Consider the following 18,904-nt stretch of genomic DNA (forward strand, 5'->3'; position numbering starts at 1 on the left):
TCGCTTGCCGTGAAAGGAACGTGTTGCTTAACGAACGCTCTATGACGGCGCACCAGCCATTAATTGAGAAAATTCTACGAGACCAAATCGCGGAAGTGGATAATACAGAAGTGTGTATCATATCTTATGATGTCGCGTTGCTTCCATAGACCTTCATCCGTGCCAACGTTGATATGCTACAATGCGTCCAGCCGTCCTCAGTCGTACGCCACCTTGTAAGGCATCTCGATATTCTTGAAACAATGGGAATTCTTTTTGCCTTCTCTCCACATTGCAGGACACGGTTGTCCAAGACAATCAGGGAAGGCTGGAGAGTGACTACCAATCATTGTTCAATGGTCAGTGTGACAGTTCAACTCCTAATTGTGGCCGCATGGACGTGCGTGGTTTCCAAGAGGTTCGCGATGCCCTCGTCACTAGCCATGTCCCTGTGCGCTACGATTACGTCGAGCTGAGCCCAACAGCTTTCCTCAGTGTTACTGCGGCGCTCACACCATTCAGCAACCACAACCAAAGCCCAAGGTACGAGAATTTGCCGTCCAAGAAACCAATGGGCATTCAGTTTGGTCACATCCTCTCTGCATGCTCTGAGTTGAAATGCAGCGCGGAAGGAGCAGGATGCGCTTGTGTCCGTTATTTAGCAGAGACGCAGTGCATATGCATGCAAGCATACGTATGTAAAGCGCTGCTGGTTACTCCTGCTCAGGAATATATACCAATGCCAAATGCTTAAGCAGACCATGGGCACGCCGTTCCACTCGATCCCGTATAGGCATGACAACAAGGCTTACCGCCTCATCACTCCACAAAAGCCTCTTTTGCGGACGCGTGATTACCGCCACATTGACTTCGATGATTATCCTACTGGAGTCAATGCTGTGGTTGCCGTCATGTGCTACACAGGGTACTGCAGCGGCATTCTGCTACTGCATTGTTTTTGTCTCCCAATGAATGGTAGACTTAACGAGCACGCCAAGAGAGGCGAGAACGCAAAGTTTCTGTAGAGACGCGCCTCGTACTTTTAACCCCGTGTCATGCTGTTACGTGCCTGCATTTGCAAAATGCGTGTTGCATGGATGCTTTCTGTGCAGCTTTGACATGGAAGATGCCATGATTCTCAACAAGTCTTCCGTCGAACGTGGCTTATTCCACGGCTGTGTGTACAAAACCAAAATAATCGATGCCGCCCCAAGTGGCTCACGCGCAGTGAGTTCTCCTGGTTACTAAAAGAATCATTGCTGTTGGCGAACACAGATGCTTCCAGCAGACTTGGTCACACCATGACGGTAGTGCTCAGGAAACTCATTGTTCTGCCAATTTCGCTGGTAAGCGGTGGTGTGCTGTGCCTTTCCAGCAAGATGCGGAGGAGTACCAGTTTACAAATACGAGCAAGCTTGGTCGCAAATGCATTCCGTCGCTTGACGCAGATGGCTTCCCGACCATCGGTGCAAAGATAACTCAGGGGAAAACACTGTGCAGGTACGCAATGGGCTGAACACATCTTGATATAGATCGCATACACTTTCTAGCGTCTGACGCTGCATGTTATTTATGCTTGGTATTTATGATGCCAACTCGGAAGTGTATTTATTGTGTACTTGTGGAATGTGGCGTTTTCAAGAGTGCAGAGACACACGCATTCAACAGCAGTTCAGGCACCGGCTCTGCAGACTACTTACAAGGACGACGAACCGGCATATGTGGATGGCATTACTCTGACATCGGCCCCAGCACCGGCGGAAGAGCGTTTCCTAAAGACAGGTCTCAAGGGCTGCAGAGCGTCGCTCCGCCTGCGCAGTGTCCGAAAACCAATCATTGGCGACAAGTTTGCATCAAGGCATGGGCAGAAAGGCATTTTATCCATGCTCTGGCCACACGAAGATATGCCCTTCTCAGTAATGCTCCACAGCGCAAATTACTAGGAGCAGCCTGGCAGACGCTGTTTAGAAGTGTTGAAGGCGGGCAAGCATTATTCATGTTTGACATCTTGTTTGTGTGCTTGCATGCCTCCGTTACACTCTTGTCATCATTCAGGAATCAGGGATAGTGCCGGATATTTTGTTCAACCCGCATGGCTTCCCAAGCCGAATGACAATAGGAATGCTTATTGAAAGCATGGCTGGCAAGGCAGCGGCAGTTCATGGGGCCTTTCAAGTGCGCATTGATTTATGTTTTGTGACCTGGAACGAAATGGCCGCTGTTTGATTCAATTGTGTGCGCTCATCAGAATAGAAAGAGCGTCTGTTGTTGGTTAAGCACCCAGCTGTGGTTCCACTGCATCCCACGGGACGAGCTTCGATTTACACAATTGTTTGGGTTTTGGGGATGATTAATGGCTTCTCAGGATGCAACAGCCTTTCGAGAATTCAGGAAACAGGAGAAAACAGGAGCTCGCTGGATAGATCAGGAAGGGCACCATGGTCAGCAGGACTAGACGGCGTTGCAGTCAAGCTTCTGCAAGAACTTAAGTTCCTGACTGATACCCGATGATGAGAAGTGCAATCGTGTCCTTTTATGCAGGGTACGTTTTACGTGGGGGACGCTACCGGACACCCGAGGAGGAGGTTAAAGCACAAGAACAAGGCGACACCCCGGTAGATTACTTTGGAAAGGCGCTTCTGGCCTCAGGTGAAGTGATGGCTTCTTCGCCGCAGCAGGCACACTTCGAATAATCAGCGCCTTACATGCTTGTGTTTGAGAAGTGTGGACATCTACAGTCGACCACTCACGTCAGAGTTCAGCTGTTCTCATTGTTCGTGATTGTTTACAGCTTTGCCCAGCCACTGTGCTTGCTTCCTGCATGCTTTAGGCTACCAGTATTATGGCAAGGAAGAGCTGTACAGCGGCGTTTACGGGATGCCGCTCACCTGTCATATTTTTACGGGTCTTATTTATTACCAGCGCCTAAGGCACATGGTATGAAATTTAGCCCATGGCTTTACGGGCAGTTGTAACTTTTAATGGCAAGCACCTTGAATTTCATGATGCTGAGAAAAGGTATGCATGCAGATTCATCAGTTTGCATCCTTGGTGGTGCCATGTAGGTAACGGACAAAGCCCAGGTACGTGCCACCGGCCCAATTGATTCGTTGACTCATCAGCCTGTGAAAGGACGGAAACGCCATGGAGGTGTCAGGTTTGGCGAGATGGAAAGAGACGCTCTTATCGCTCATGGTGCTACAGCGTTGCTGCAAGATAGACTCCTCCACGTAAGAACTTGACTTTTTTTTGCGGGTTCGGCCTTCATGTCTGTTTGAACTTTGTAGGCCTTCTTTTTAGTCGTACTGGTGGGGTCCTTGTTTGTTTTGTTGGTTCCGCAGTGTTCAGACGCGCACCGTGCATTTTGCTGCCCATGTTGTGGTAGCATCTTATCTCCGTTTCAGTCTTCCGATATGAAGGGGCGTTCAGTTGGTGGAAGAAAACCGGTCCCCCTTTGCCGCATCTGTGGCGTGCCTTGCCGTCTTGTACAGCTTCCCTACATATTTCGGTGAGTACCATGTATGTAGAACAGAAGCAGCAGTTTCACGTAGCTTGCTGATGCATATGCTGCACACCAGCTGTGAATAAGGAGATGTTCCACATGTGTTTGGAGTGCAGCTACTTATCAAATGAGTTAGCCTCAATGAATGTAACGGTCCGTCTCGAGCTAGATCACTTGGGATAAACGATCAAGACCAAGCAATAAGACCAATTGTAATATATTGCCCCCGTGGACATGGACAAGCTGAATCCCAAAGCACCCTGCCAACAAGATGATCGGAGCCTTAAAGCGGCCAAGGAGACGCGCATTATATCCAAGCAGGATTGGGTTGGAGTTCAGTAGGCTTTGAGGCTGGTTTGCTGTTGCGTAGAGGTCTTTGCGCCAGTGTTTGCTTGTTTTGTTCATCAAAGGAACACTTCTACACTTTTCGTTTGCTTCATGCTAAAGGTCGACTCATTCTTCGCGTGTAATCTGCGCTGCTGGCACTGTAATCAAATTATTTGAGCAGTGGAGGATACAATGAGTTGCTCAGTGGAAAATTTCTGTTCTAGTTGTAACTGGGCCGTCTCTAGTCCACCCAATTTGAAAGACTCGAGCATTCGAAAAAATCGAGAAACCTTTCTCCGACACGATCTTCCCCTGTTGATGCTGGGGTACAGTTTATGGCCCAAAACCGTCCCAATTGAAGTTGCAACACAAGGCATCACGCACAGCACAGAATTGAAGCGGCTTAGCTTTTTTTTCCCGCGGTGTTGGGAACAACATACACTTTATACATTACTGAGGAAATCCCCCAAATGGCTTTTGACGAGTGAATGGTGGATGCTGCGTGGCTGACAGTGAAGGGTAGGATGTTATTTTCCCGAGATAGCAGTGTCTTCACTTTTAGGTTTCATTGCCGTTCTGACTAGATTATCCGTCACCAATGCTACCGATAATAAAGGCGTGCCTTGAAGCCACACAAAAGGGCTCGAGACTTTACAAGAGGACGGTGAGGTGCAGAAGCTCTTGCTTCGACGAGTCGAGTACGGCTGGAACAGCTGCTGTACGGGACGAAAGGTCACAGATAGTACCATGAGTTCTCCTTGAAGCGTGGGAGAGTCATGACTAACGCCTGGAGCTTTCTTAAAATCAGCGGTCAATGACGCACGGACATGCGTGAGATCTGGTGGCTCGGGAGAGACTACCGGACATATCATGACGTTGGAGGATGCGACAAATTATGCGTGTGTAGCATGAGGACGAGTTTAGGAAATGCGCTTTTATTATCTATGCTGTTCTGTAGGCCGAGGCGCGCAAACCTGGAAGTGCATAATGTGACACCCAGCGAATGCCCGACGCCACCTTCCCATATTTGTCTAGAGGACGGCCCAGCTAGCTCGGACCCAACGCAGAAAAGGAGGAGGCCCAGCCCTAGAAAGCTGCCTTAACTAAGTAAAAAGGTGACGCGCAAAAGAAAATAAATCAACTTCTCCGAGTTTCATAATCAGCAGCATGAGCCGCTAGTGCCGCTGATAATGGTCTGGGTCACTCGGTCAGCGAAAGCACGGATGGGTCATCCCTCAGGCCTGCGTTTATTCCAACGCATTCAGCAAATACTTATTTTGCGATTGTCTGCAATATCTGAAAGATACATTTACGCAACAATTTAAACCGTTCAAACTGAACTCATTTCAAGGCTTGCGTGCCGCCCTTCGTGCTGGTCATTCTGCTCATGGACAGCTGGCAAACAAACCCATCGACGAAGCTTGACAGCCAGACGAGCCACAGTTACACACATTTGAATACAAAGACCTACACATTTGATGTTTTTGTCTTGTTGCAATTTTTCTTTTTCAGATCGCCGCCTGCTTGGTGACACAAGCGGTGCGGTGATTCCTGCTGGGTCTCTCTGCTCGTCGTCTCATGAACCTTCCGAGAGACTTTTGCGGAGTGGTCTATGTAATGAGTAATATTGTTCATCTCAGCGTAAACAAGCAGTTTGTGGCTTACGTGGCAACTTGCACCCAAAACTCTCAAATCATTGCTGAGACTTGTTGGGACCTCAAACCGACGGTGGCGCTAGGTTAAAAGAGTAGCCGGGAACCGTTCTAGCTCAACCGCCATGAAAGCAACTTGCAATCAGCAGACAAAACGCCGCTTCAGGCATTCAGATGTTCAGCCAATGGAAACAGGATTCGAAAGATATGTTAGGCTTTTAGGACTGGACCTATCCGAGTACTTTTACCCCTTCGAAAACAATATTGATTTCGAAGAGCCACCGACTGACGACAAAAGCACCCCACCGAAACACCAAATGGAAGACCGGCAGATTCATTCTGTGCCCCCAACCCCGCCTTCTACTCCATCGAACAGGACTGAGGGCGGCCTGTCTACTTTGGGACCCGCAAGGGATCCAAGGCCTGCAACAGTGTCCTGCAGGACCTGGAAGCAACTCAAGAAAATCATAGAACGCCAGAAGAAAGTAGCCGAGGCTACAGAACCCAATCGCGCAATCGCGATTGCACCTGAAGAGAGCTGTGGGGACGGTGTACCTAATCAGAAATCCAATAAAAAAGAAGAGCCCGAAGTCAACAACAAAGAAGAGCCCGAAGTCAATAACAAAGAAGAGCCCGAAGTCAACAGCAAAAAAGAGCCTGAAGTCAATAACAAAAAAGAGCCCGAAGTCAATAACAAAGAAGAACTCGAAGGCAATAACAAAGAAGAGCTCGAAGTCAATAACAAAGAAGAGCCCGAAGTCAATAGCAAAAAAGAGCCCGAAGTCACTAACGAAGAAAAGCCCGAAACGAATCATCGTTGCGAGGAAATACAAAACTCGCATTTAGAAGACTTCAAACGCTCACCTGATGCTTCCAAGGCAGAAGAATTCTCGCCGCCCAAAACATGCTTTTCGAGATCCGTTCAACAACGCTCCTGCAATTTTAAGGCGTCGAACACACTAAAAGACCAGAAGGAAGCGCCCACATCCAAGAAGAATGCTGTGAGCTGGTACCCTGTGGCAGAGGTTGTGACTGTCGAGACCGAAAGTCCAACAACAACCCATCCAGTCGACATCAGCACTGCCGGGCTCGTTGAGAAATCCACGCTAAGATCTTGTAGGCGCATCATGAATCGTCAGAGTCCTGCGATTGGTAGCGGCTCAAGCAGCTCTCGAGATTTGCTCAAGGACTAAATTTCTTTGAGAAGTCACCTTGTCTGGCGTGTCTACAAATAGTTCCAAAAACATTGATGATTTTAGAAGAGCTTTCAAGCAATGTGTGAGCTGCGAAATTCCACTTGACAAAGCTGCTCTTTCTCCTAAAGGGTTGCCTCAAGCCTCAGCAAATTTTGAAGATGACCATGGTATCATTCAGTAAATACAGCTGGAACTGCTGGACGACAATTCAAATACTCCTAGAGCCTGGTACAGCCATTAGAATCGCTTCACCAGTCAAGATGCGAAGCAGGAAGTCTGAAACTCACGGGCAACCTGCAGTGGGTGTGACTGCCTGGTCCCTCATGAGAACGCCCGTTTTGTCACGAAGAAAACTTCGGAGAGCTGCTGAGCATCGCCGAAGACGATGATTATTATCTGCAGCTACAACGACAGAAACCAACGAGGCCACTGGATAAGAAGCTTATTCACGTGAAGCGACGCCCCTCCGCAGATTTCTCGACAGTGGCTGCGGCCAAGCAGTATTAGAACAGCAGCGTTCAGTACAGTGCTTGTAGGCATTTGGATAAGATATGAGCGGAGAACTTGCAGAGCCATCTAGCTCTCAGCTATCTCCACATCGAGCTACCGAGTCGTCAAGCAGCCATGCGCTAGGGCCACCAGTATTCTGTTCTACAAGGACAATGCGCCAAAGTGGCAAAGCCTCGCGAACCCACAAGCGCTACAGCCCTTGTAATAATGTCTATTTATCGCGAGCTACTATTTTATGTTCGCCAAGACAAAACACCTAGAATTTAAGAAATTTAACTTTGCATTCACTGGCCAGCTCAGCCTAAGGCATTGCACAGCTTCGCAGTAACTCGACAATGTTAACTAACCCTCGTGTGAATTGGATTCTGAGAGTAGTCCGTAAATCCAAGCAGAGCTGAGATAAACTTAATGCAGTTCATCTGGAGACGAGTAGTTACTGAGCATTTATACACTAGATGAATCTCCGCAGTACCTGCTCACGTACTCACATCGTTAATTACGTCTTTCGGAAACAAGTGTGACACTTAATAGATACAAAGACGCATCAATTCAGCAGGTGACACGGATGCCACGGATCTTTTGCAAATGCCCTAGCCGCCGAGCTTTCCCTGTGTTTCTGCCATTTCATTTTCTGTAGCCTTTGAGACTGCTCCTTTTTTTCAATCATGTCCCGAGGTGACGTCATACTATCGACTGCGTCCTTCGAGCAGCCGAGCTGCAAAGTAAGAGGGTAGCGAACACACTCGGCTGCTGTGTGGCCTGGGTGACAACAGCGCGGGCAGTGAGACACCCCGTGCTGCAGCGGCGAAGCTCGGCAATTCGCATGCCCCATGTTTCCGCACACGATGCACTGAACTGCATACAAGCTACGGCGTTTCGCACTCTTGTTGGATCCTGATTTGCTGCCGCTCTTCGTGCTGATGCTGGAAGTCTCAAGGCTTTCAGCGGGAAACCGTCCTTTGTCTGGGATCAATCTACGCTTGGCTTGCTCGGTTCTCTCCTGTATATGCGCTGTTAAGCACCCTCTTATACTGAGGTCAACGAAGTATATGGGGCAATCTTCGGTGTCGTGGCCTTTTCCGCCACAACACAGGCAGAGGACACCGGACAGGGGGCAACTGGTTGATTCATGACCTTCCTCAAAACACGAAAAGCATACTGGCACTGCGCCATGTGGTTGTGAAAGCGATGACTCAGTCGTTAACATATCGAGCGTCGGGACAATAGACTCTGAGGAGTAATGGTTCTGGTTTCTTCGCCTTCTAGCGTCAATATTACTTGCCATCCTCTTACCGACCCACGTAAAACAGAGTCTCTTGTTCGCAAGGCGACGAAATGATTTGCATCGAAGGAAGCTGATGCTCTTTTGCTATCTGAAGGACTAGGGCAGTGCGGAATGTAGGGAGTAGATGGGCCCTAACTTCCCATGAAATGATGGATAATAAAGTTCGTAGATCAGAGGGCAGAGATAAAATGTGAAAATCTCCGAGGAAGGGGTGAGCTGTCAATGTGACAATCTGCTTGCATGGAGGCGGAGACTTTGAAGTCGGAGGGTGCCGGAGAGGAGCACCGTGGACAGTGCGAACCACAGCTTGAAACGTAAACCCTAGACAAAAATAACATTAAAAAAATGAAATAAAACGGAATAAAATTGATGACTACCACCCACAGCTCTTTGAAGGCCCCATGCTTGCATGCGCGCAGGGAATTGCGGAACTTAATCCAGTGCTACCAGAAGCGCTCATACACCTGTGCACCGGCAGTGGCTCATTCCTACTGAACTTTAACGGATACTGTTAACAACGGCAACCAGTTTACTGCGCCAACGTCCATGAGGGCTATAGGGTCTTTTCTGGGCTTTTCGCGCACTTTGCGCTCCCCTTTGGGATTACCGCTTAAATTTCAACAGAAATTGTGAGCCATTTTACTTGCACCTCAGCGTTACACCTTTCAGTTATCCTTGTGTTGCCAGTGGTGGACGCCCAAGAGCACGGCTTCCCTTGAGGCAGTTTCTTATTGCATGACAGCGCCGTGGACTGAATGTATGAGGAATGGCTGGCTTAGAGTTAAAAGGGCGAGAATACTCCAGCCCTTCTAAACAATGCCTTGTGTATTCTCAGTGAGCAATCGCCGATCAAGCGAGGTCAGTGGAGGACAGGCCATACTGTAATTGCCCTCTTCGCCACGCCGTTTCTTTATTCTGCTCTGAAGGTATGTAACAAATGAAGAGAGCTTTCTTGACATATGTTGTGTCATTTTGTACCGCTGTTAATTCCGCCGATACGTTGCTCACACGTCTATCAAACTTACGTGTGCTTCGCTTGTAGTCTGCCTACATGACTGTACGCATGAGGCGCCTAGAGACCCAAGAGATTCTCTCCGACAGATTCACTTGGCTTCATGAACGTATGCTGGTAAGTATCCGGCCATTATTTTTATCTCAGTGCAAAGTGTGGGGGATATGTCAACACTCCTTTGTGCAAAATGGCGGAAACGCCTTAGTCGAATAATCATATTCAGGGCTAATTGGGGCGCATTGCATTGCAGGCTGTTTAGGATTTTCACACAGGTCGCCGAAAGTAAAATAAAGAGGTGTTTCCTCGTTGGGAGCTGCGTCTACCACGCCCACGTCTGCCGGCAGTAGATGGAGACTTTGCAACGTCGTTTCGAAAGCATATGCTGCTGCCATCTTGTATGTGCTGCGCTCGCAGGAAGATGAGGTAGAAGCTCTTTTGATTCAGCAAGTGGCCAACAGCAATGTAGATCGAACGCAGCCTCTGTTGCGTTTAGGCCCCTCTTATGTGAGGTCTGTGTAGATGCTTCTGAACAGCACGAAGCCTTAAGTTCGTAGGGCTCACTATTTGCTAGCATGGACATCTGCTACTGCTTTTAACCTCCGTCAATGCTGCGGGTGCCGAGCCGTCTGCAGATTAAGGGGCAGCACTACCTGGTGAGGTAACAGTGGCTCCGTTGAAGAGACCATATTTGCACTTCACAGGCTGTTGCATCCACAAGCATGCATGCGCGAGTACCTAATGTAACGAGCAGCAATTCTTTAACTACACATACACAGGCGCGGTCCCGCTTCGACTGCCACTCTGCCCCGTGCCCCTAAAATGCTTTCATATACTGGCGACTGCTTTTACTGTGTCACCTATCACACCTGTTACCCAAAGTGATTGCCTCAGGTTGCTGCACGCTTTGCATTGGCGTAGTGCTTCATCTGGGAGTTAGGGTAGCACAGGATAGCCGTCATAAATACGCGATATCTTACTCACGTGCATAGTTACAAACAGAGGCGGCGAAAGCTGCAGAAGGGGACACGGAGATAGATGCTGCAGCCGCAGCAGCATCTATCTCCAGCAGCAGTGCCAGCAGTGAAAATAGCAGCGCAAGCGGTAGGAGCGGCAGCAGTAGCCGCCATCGCCGCTGCAACGGCAGATGCAGAAAAGGCGGAGATTACAACAGCAATGGCATGATGGAGCAACACACCACAGGAGAAAAACGATTTTCGGCAGTTGCGGCTAAGGCATACTGAGGGAAATATGCCTGCTGGGTTGTGACCACGCAGGAGATATTGCAGTACATTTGGACTCCACACAGGGATTGCGCTGCTGACGTTCACACGGAGTTTTTGAGGATTGTGCGCCAGTTATTGCACACGCAAACAAAAAAAAAGTAGTGCAGATACGCAGCGTGTGGGTGCCGAATAGTTAAAAGCCGCATGCAAGCTTATAGCATACAAATAAGTGCTCTCGTGACTGGGAAGCTTCATGTAAATGGACACAGCTGAATATCTCAGCTTCTGAACGGAAAGGGGCGCCGGTTAACCCCATTTCTTCTGGGTCCCGGGCTACTGCATGCAGTCGCAGCTGGTAGCCGCCTTGCTCTAGCCGCAGAGGGCAACCTCAAGTCTCAGCAGCAGCTACTGCCACACTATATTCTCTCAGTGCTCTTCTGTAGGCGAATACGCACGCTGAGGCAGCACCACCGCAAGTCCGTCCCACGCAGCCGTTACCTTCAGCGGGGACGCCGGTAATGAGGCGGCCTGGAGCTGCCGCTCTATATCATAGGCTTGCCTGAAGAAATGGACACACGCCATCGTGTTTTAGCTCTCGATATCACACTAAGTCAAAGATCAATCTTGCATCCCCAAGCTGAGCGAAAGGCCTAGCATGACGCATTCGTGCCTATCGACACCAATTCACACGAATCGCAACACGTAATAGGGTCTCCTCGGAAGGAGAATTCGGGCTACAAGGAATAGACACTCCGCTCACCTGGCCTCTTCCTCCACGCGCTCCATTGTCAGCACACTACGGAGGAAGGGGTCTCCCCGGTACCTCTGGGAAAAGTGAGTCAGTAGTAGGCGGGCAGCTCCGGCACGGAAGGCGAAACTGGAACAGGAGACAGAAGGCAACCACGAACTGGCGCGCAAGTGCAATGAATGTGTCCTTCATTTGGAGAGCCCCTTTAATACAGCATTGGACTGAATCCTACCATTCTGTATTCTGGTAAACGTCCCACGAGGCGTACAAGTGCCACATCGTTTCCTAGCTTACTCTATTAGACTGCCTGCAGCTCTGTTCCTCACCTGCCAGCCATGGCGGCGGAAGAGTGCCCCCTCTCAAAGGCAGCTTGACTGGCTGTCTGCACATGAGCGCCCATTAGGTCTTTTGCGCTAAGGGCCTTGCCCTCAGCATGTCCATTGAGATGTCCCTCCCCTTGCCCGGGATGTGCCTTCGGCTGAAGCGACTCCGCGCAGGGGTCCCACTTGCTTGAAGTCCCTTTAACCCCACTCATTGTGGCCTCATGCACCTGAAACAGCAGCAATAGTTCGCGCATTGATCAACAGCCGCAACAATTGTTCTTCCTGCACCATCTCCACCTGCGCAGCAGTAGCACTTACAAGAATGTCAGCGCCCTGAGCGAACGGAAGCAGCCGAGATGCATCACACGTGTCGAATGCAAAGCAGATCTTTCTTGGATGCGGAGTCCCCAGGAATATATCCGCCGGGCCGACTTGAGTCCCATCCGGGAAACTGAAGACCTCTCCCGCCTTTAGGTCGGACAGGAGCTGCACACAGTCGGAAGGCAAAAGCCGTCTAAATTGTCCTAACATTAGGCAGAAAACAAGAACTGCAAAAGATGGTCGTATTCTGAGCCTGACCACACGGACGGAGCCGACGAATATTCTCAAAGCATTCATCTTTCGTCCGCATGCTCGTGCAAATGAGGTATGCAGGTGAAGCGGGGCAAATTATTGGCGTTAATGACAAAGCCTAAAAGCAACGACTGAATAAACAGAGATCCTTACCCTGTACACCGCCTTTGGTTCACCGCGGAGCTGTGGCCACCTGCTGGGGTCTTTCAAATGCTGTGCGTTCTTTTCGATGAGAGGGTCTATCACGTCCGCCCTAAGACGATGGCGGTTTATCTTTTCCGTCAAAATATAACCGACACACGGTACTAGGTGCTGCATTTAAACGAGGGCACCAGAAAACATCACTGGAGGGTTGCCTTAGCGCCTAATTCCGGCGAACTCTTGTCGAAGTGCACCTCTCTACAAGCTGCTGCTCTTGTTATGACATGCAGGTCCAGACCGTCCACTTGCGCTGCTTTTACTGGACACTAAGGAATACCCTCAACTCCCAACGTGCCGGGAGGCGCTGAAGTGGAACTGCCTCAAACCCCTCTGCAACTGCTCTTTATTGAAAGCTTCCATTTTAACTACGGCCTATTGCTAGCTCACTCTTATTGGTGCAGCTGTAACGACAATTTCCGAGTCTTCAAATGCAACATAACTTCCGTCGGCTTTTGGCTCAATGTCTCCTCTGCCACTTATCTCGGACGGAGCCCTGAGCAAGGTCAAATACGTTAACACAGAGAGCGGGCAGCCAGCCTACTGCGTATCAGCTACAGCATCCTGACCAGTAGCTGCTAGACCGGTGGATGGCTTTTAACGAAGCGGATACATTAAGGCGAAGGAAACACTCTAAGCCATCAACAGCAATCCTTCAAGAGCCTGCTGGCGTTATAACTCGCCCAAGCCCCGAGCAAAATCAAAATTCAAGTGCGCTCATGCGTCTTAATGCCTGCTTGTCTTCATCGCTTGCAGCGGCGCTGCCACCGTTAAAGTACATGAACTCACGGGGGCAACGGGGGAAGACGCAGCACTCGAGATCGCCGATGGTGTAGGTGGGGTACACACCGCAGTTCGACGACTGAGAAAGAGGGAAGGCGCCTGGCAACCGTGCCCTAAAAGCACAGTACGACAGCCCATACATCTCAGACCTACACTGTGCTGTGGCTGGACCGCAGGTAACAACACTAAAGTCACGGCCGACCCAACACATCGACGAGCAGCACAAGTTTTGAAACTTCAGCTGACGCAGAGCACTTGTTGCCGGATCCTAAACTTTTGGCTTTCAAACCTTGACTTTCGGTATTTCGCATAAGCCCTACATGTAAAATGCAACGGAGGAGGCTGCGGAGTCCCTCTGGCCCAACGATCTCAACATGCCTGGGTCCCCTGCAGAAGCAAGATGCCGCAAATTCATTCATGAATACGATGCCTGCTGCTCCTGCTTTGACAAACGACAGATTGAGTTCGAGACGGCGCTCAGAAGGTGTAGATGAGACAAGAGAACAGAGAGAACATAGAGCCTAGGCAACTTGAATGAAGCCCTTACTCCTCTGGGCTTTCGGCTATTTGAGAGAGGAACGAAGGGAGGCCAAGGCAGTGGTCACCGTGAAGGTGCGTTACGAAGACTCGCTGCACCACGCCCATCCGTCTCTGCAGCCAAACAGGCGCAATGGCATTGAGCAATTCGTAAAAGCTGCACTTATCAGGAATTTTATGTATTAATTCACTGCTACTGCTAATTCAGGCACACACAGCAGCAAGTCCAGAGAAGCGGTCCGCGATTACGCAACACAAACCTTCCGCGTTTCCTGCTGGTGCTGATGCTGCAAAGCAGCAGCAGCGGCAGGTGTCGTCCTCGTAACTGCCTCTGTTGCAACGGCAAGCGCCACCGCGTGCTTCAGTCTGCTGTTCTGATCTGCTTCTGCAACTGCATCGCTTGCTGCTCCTGTTGTTGCGTCTCTACGACAAACAGAAGCAGTGTAAGTGGGGGAAGGTCCTCCTCCGCAATCAAAGAGCCAAGCAGAACCGTCGCCGCGAGAAAACAAGATACAGGAAGTTCCGCGAGTCGCCTGAGCCGAGCAAAGCAAAAGCGGTATCGGCACCTTGCGCTAGAATGAACTTTGATGCGCCCAAGAAAGCAACGGAAGCATGGTTGCGCACAAGTAGTTGCTCCTATCAGCACTAGGACTTCACAGACTTTATAAGACTGCAGCGAGACCAAAGCGTTTGCCGAGGTGAAATGCTGCAAATGATGCTCCAGGAGCAGAGAGGCTGGTAACTGCTGGCATCGAGTAGCACCCACCGAAGCCTGCATTGCTCCTGTTCCTAAAAAGTGGAGAGACCAGCTACCCCGCTGCTGCTCCCCTCTAAGCCGGAGCAGCAACTGCCGGTCAACCAGCAGCTTTGCGTTGCTGGTGCCGCTGCGGTGTACATACACCACGCCGCTCGCATCACTAATGCGTTTCAGGCCAAACGCACTCGCCACCTTCGCTAAGAAGGAAGCACGGGCTGCCTCAACGGCTTCAGAAGTGCTAGCAGCCCACGGTGAAACGGAAACGTCCTGGCTGTTTCTGCTTTCACTGCTGCTTGTGAAGTTGGACGATAGAGCTGCTTCTGCTGCAGCGACAACTTCTGAAAATGCATTCTCAATATCTGCCGCAGCGGCTATTCCTGGTGTGGCAACGGATGGCCCTCCCGGAACTTCGTTAGCGCCTGTCGATGTGTATGCTTGTGTCTGTGGTGCCGTTGCGAAGGTCTTCCCCACAGTCTTTCGAAAAGTGTGCTTAACGGGTGCTGCACCCGCTTCCTCAAAGTCTACTGAGAACGCTCCACACTGTGGTATGCGGCGTGTTGACGAACCCTCTGGTGCATGTTGTAGGGGGCTCTTCCGCGGGAGAAGGATGCAAGCCCCTGCAGGGACCCCAGAGGATCCTACTGCTTCCTTGCTGTCTATGCAAAGAGAATGGGGGACAGTGTAAACTGCAAAAGGACTGGCTGCGGTAAGCAGCTGCAGAAACAGCAACAATGCCAGCCAAGGCAGTTTTCTGTGCTGCCGGATCCGGCGCAACGCAGCGCCGTTCATTGCACATTTGCTGACTGCAGTGCCACAGCTGGCCCTACACTGCGCAGCACATATGTCATTAAGCCGTTTTATGCAGTTAAGGCATGACAATTAGTAATGTAAATGCTTGGGGAGGTCCTTGAACACTGCCAAGATGAGGGGCCCTGGTGTATTGGGGCCTTCCTCCTTATTATGTCGCATGAGCTACACCTTTCGCACATCCATATGACCTGGAAAACATGTTTCTCAATGCGATAATGTAGTGAGGCTTTTCGTATGAATTGACGGGTCGAAGGCCTCACCGCCTCGATGTTGATCTCATTCAACTTGTGTGGCCCCCAATCAGGAGTTTGGGATCGCGAGCGATCCTATAGCCTCCGGAGGCTTTCAAGACGCATGCAAGATGGAATACAGAAGGAAGCATGAAATATTTCACGTTTATTTGCTGCACAACTAGTGCTTTCAAGGAGGGACGCCAAGACACCGAAGTAGCGTAGCAGGAACACCAGCGGCGGCAACTGCAGGAACCGCAGTAGCAGCAGCAAGAATAGCTACAGCAGTATGCTGCAATATTCTTAATATTTTTCTGTTGTCCTAAGGGGAGACCCCCGATGGGCAGATGATAGCACAGCAGCCGCTGCTGCAGCAGCTGTTGCTGCTCTGGGGGCCTGCGCTGCTGCTACTCTCGTCCTCTTTTCATGTACTTTTGCTGCAGATGCCTTATACAGAAGCATCCTCCCTTCAAGTTCGGAACTCCACCGCTTACTCGCGCACATGCTTCACAAGAGACCAACCGACTGTCCTTGCCTTCACAAGCCTGCTGCCGCAAGCTCTGCGTACACCGGGCGGTGGCAACAGCAGCAGCAACAGCAGCAGCTGTCTTTTCTCCCGAGGCCGCTTCAGGCTACACCCGCGCCTGCGTGTGCGTCGCTTGTCCAGAGACAGCGGCAGCAGCCACGTACTTGAGTTATCTCGGCAGCGGCTGCTGCTTCAGCGCGAAGGAGACCTCGAGAAATACCTGAATCTGCCGATGCTGCCATATCCTGCAGAAGGAGAGGTTCACTCTCAGCGGAAAAGGGCAAAGGAGCCTTCTCCAGGGGGCCCGCTTCCCGGGCCCCTACTGCTTTATAGACAGGCTAAGCAGCTCCTGAAAAAGCACAGCGGTACCAGGAACAACAGACGGGTGCTACTGTTGCGAGACAGGCTTTCGCTGCTGCGGCAGCAGCAACAGAAGCATTTAGTGGACTCTCCAAGGTCTTCAGTTGCACTCCTTCGGAGGCTTTGGGACATCCCGACAGATTCAAAGCATATTCCGCTGCAGCCGCGGCAGCAGCAAGAGAAGCACTATGAAAAGGAGAACCTGAATCTTCAGGAGCGACGTACCAGGCCGTTGGGGAGCCGCTTTCTCTACATCTGTGGCATTGACTTGAGAGTCACAGGCACAGATCTTGAAAACATCTTCCAAACAATTACGGAGCACCCCGTCTATGCGAGGCTTCCAAGGAACAGAGGTCGGCTCATCACCACAGCAACAACTCCCCTTCCATGTCTTTATTCTGTTGACTTGTTTGTTTACATAGCTCTTTAGCCCTCCACATGTTTTTGACGAAAGCCGCTGTTGTGCGAACTCGTATCATAAGTTGGAATTACTGAGGCGGATATACATGCACTGTTTATGTTTCGAGCGTACCTAAATGTCAGGTGTTTGGGATTTGCGTGGGTCATTACTCTTGTCTGCACATCATTCCGTTGTTTCGCTCCTTGCCACTCTGTTTGTTGAGACCCTGTACCGCCCTCATTGTTCAACACATCCTGCCACATTGCTGCTGAATATTTCAATTTCATCTATGTTTTTTTCGCCTCAGAGGGTCGCCATTTGGGTTTCGGCACTCTCGAGTTTGGCTCGACGCTAGATGCGACGCAGTGCTTGCTACAGCTTAATGGCGTCAAAATCGGAAATAGCACCATAAGACTGGGAGAGGCATTCGCTGCTTCGAGGAACTGTCACCAGTTGAATCCGGAGCCGACACACCACCAACAAGTGGGACAACGGGGAGAAGAGAGTACGGGCAATATGCGGCGCAAAAGGTCAAGGTACTTACACCCCTATCCTCTTCCTTGCGGATGAGTTTCTGGTGTTCTAACTTTTGAAAAGACTAATTATTTAGTGACTTTTCAAAGAATGAAACAGCTGAAATCCGCGAGCTATCTTCATGGAGCAGCAGCATAGCAAAAACAGCATGTACTGCTATTGGTCTGTTTGGAGAGAAGGGCCTGGGACATTGCTTGTGGCATTTCACTGGTGGTTAGTTTGATTTTTTCGGCTTTACTTATTGGGCCTCCCGTTCGTAGAGAAATTAGAGTCCCAGTGACAAAAGCGTAGGGAAGCAAAGGAGCAATGAGCCATGAGCCTATGCTCCATCCCATCGAGACAAGGAGCTCAAGATGAGCAGCAGCCAGGTTTCGGCGCACCACGCATCAGCGCATTTTATTGTATGGATATGTGGAAGGGCACAGAGACGCATAACGAAGGGCAGTTTGGCACCTGCGCTGCCGATTTCCAGGCGCCTCACTGATATGCGCACTTTAAAGAAATATATGACGTGCAAGCACTCAGAAGTAGAAGCCTGGCATCATCCACCGCGAAAGCAAATCAGGACAAAGGCGATGATGGTGAAGGCCTCGTGTCCATAGGCAGCGACCCATGCGACGAAACAAAATGTTTGCATGCTACCTTGGGCACTTGCATTTCATCGTGGCAAGATGTGCTACAGCTATTGATTTACTTTAATATCGGAGAGACCTCTTATTTGGATTTCATGTTTTTGCTGCCCGACCTCTTGAATATACCTGACAGACGCGAAACTAATCGGGCTCCCAGCGGCCCAGCTCCAGTGGGATGGCGTCCGGAGGTTGCGCCGCCGTTTGGTTGCGTATGATCCCCTGATATCTCGGGCTTCTCGGCACGAGTTGTTTGCCCCCTGGGGATATTGTGAGACACTCCTTTACTGCCGGAAGACACCGTGGAGTTCGCTGCTGCCCCCGCAGCCGTACTAGGACGTGAAGCTACTGGTGTTGTTGCCAGTGGAGGCTTTGAGGGGCCTCCGCCAACAGCAGCAGTAGTAAGGATTTGTTTGGCACTCCCTATTGCCGTTGCTTGTTCCCGGTTTAGGGTGTCTCTGGCAGCAGGAACGTCGGCAAGGTTCGCAGCTTCCTGGGAGGCCTCTATGGTTGACAAGCCAATTGCCCTGGAGGCAACGGAAGTGGGCAGTGCCGACTTGAGGGCGGTTTCTATTGCGGCTGATGACGAATTTACTGATGCTGCCACAGCTGAGGTTTCCTTCGCGGCTGCACTTTCCTCCGTGATATTGCTCTTGGGTCGGGGTGCAGCAGTAGGAAGCTTTTGCTTCTGGGGGGCCGTTGGAGGTCTATGCCCGTCTACTGTTGCTCTTCTCTGCTGTGGAGGAGGAGACGAGACAGGCCCAGGGCTCTTACTAGAAGAGCTCTGTATTCTGGTCTCAGAGGCCCTCA

The 18,904-nt window shown here is 50.5% G+C and overlaps 4 protein-coding genes across 4 annotated transcripts; 3 read left to right on the top strand and 1 right to left on the bottom strand.

The window, feature by feature from the left end:
- Nucleotides 1-373: 373 nt before the first annotated feature.
- On the top strand, nucleotides 374-3,491 carry ETH_00022430 (DNA-directed RNA polymerase I subunit RPA2, putative; the record flags this gene model as incomplete). Its single annotated transcript, XM_013377178.1, has 11 exons — nucleotides 374-522; nucleotides 707-904; nucleotides 1,092-1,206; nucleotides 1,355-1,479; nucleotides 1,622-1,895; nucleotides 2,035-2,154; nucleotides 2,345-2,420; nucleotides 2,521-2,628; nucleotides 2,810-2,916; nucleotides 3,045-3,209; nucleotides 3,321-3,491. The coding sequence occupies 11 exons, from the start codon at nucleotides 374-376 to the stop codon at nucleotides 3,489-3,491; spliced, it is 1,608 nt and encodes a 535-aa protein (XP_013232632.1).
- A 2,094-nt stretch (nucleotides 3,492-5,585) lies between these two features.
- On the top strand, nucleotides 5,586-6,653 carry ETH_00022435 (uncharacterized protein; the record flags this gene model as incomplete). Its single annotated transcript, XM_013377179.1, has 1 exon — nucleotides 5,586-6,653. One exon carries the CDS (start codon nucleotides 5,586-5,588, stop codon nucleotides 6,651-6,653), a length of 1,068 nt encoding a protein of 355 aa, XP_013232633.1.
- Nucleotides 6,654-11,112: 4,459 nt separating this feature from the next.
- On the bottom strand, nucleotides 11,113-15,394 carry ETH_00022440 (SJCHGC05941 protein, related; the record flags this gene model as incomplete). Its single annotated transcript, XM_013377180.1, has 11 exons — nucleotides 11,113-11,245; nucleotides 11,447-11,563; nucleotides 11,761-11,984; nucleotides 12,076-12,243; nucleotides 12,484-12,642; nucleotides 12,919-13,024; nucleotides 13,318-13,424; nucleotides 13,632-13,698; nucleotides 13,859-13,962; nucleotides 14,109-14,381; nucleotides 14,615-15,394. 11 exons carry the CDS (start codon nucleotides 15,392-15,394, stop codon nucleotides 11,113-11,115), a joined length of 2,238 nt encoding a protein of 745 aa, XP_013232634.1.
- Nucleotides 15,395-15,992: 598 nt separating this feature from the next.
- On the top strand, nucleotides 15,993-17,501 carry ETH_00022445 (RNA recognition motif-containing protein, putative; the record flags this gene model as incomplete). The annotated part of the gene is made up of 2 exons (XM_013377181.1): nucleotides 15,993-16,884; nucleotides 17,239-17,501. 2 exons carry the CDS (start codon nucleotides 15,993-15,995, stop codon nucleotides 17,499-17,501), a joined length of 1,155 nt encoding a protein of 384 aa, XP_013232635.1.
- Nucleotides 17,502-18,904: the final 1,403 nt, after the last annotated feature.

Source organism: Eimeria tenella, genomic scaffold, assembly GCF_000499545.2.
Source record: "Eimeria tenella Houghton genomic scaffold, Eth_scaff47, whole genome shotgun sequence".
Classification (NCBI taxonomy): domain Eukaryota; phylum Apicomplexa; class Conoidasida; order Eucoccidiorida; family Eimeriidae; genus Eimeria; species Eimeria tenella.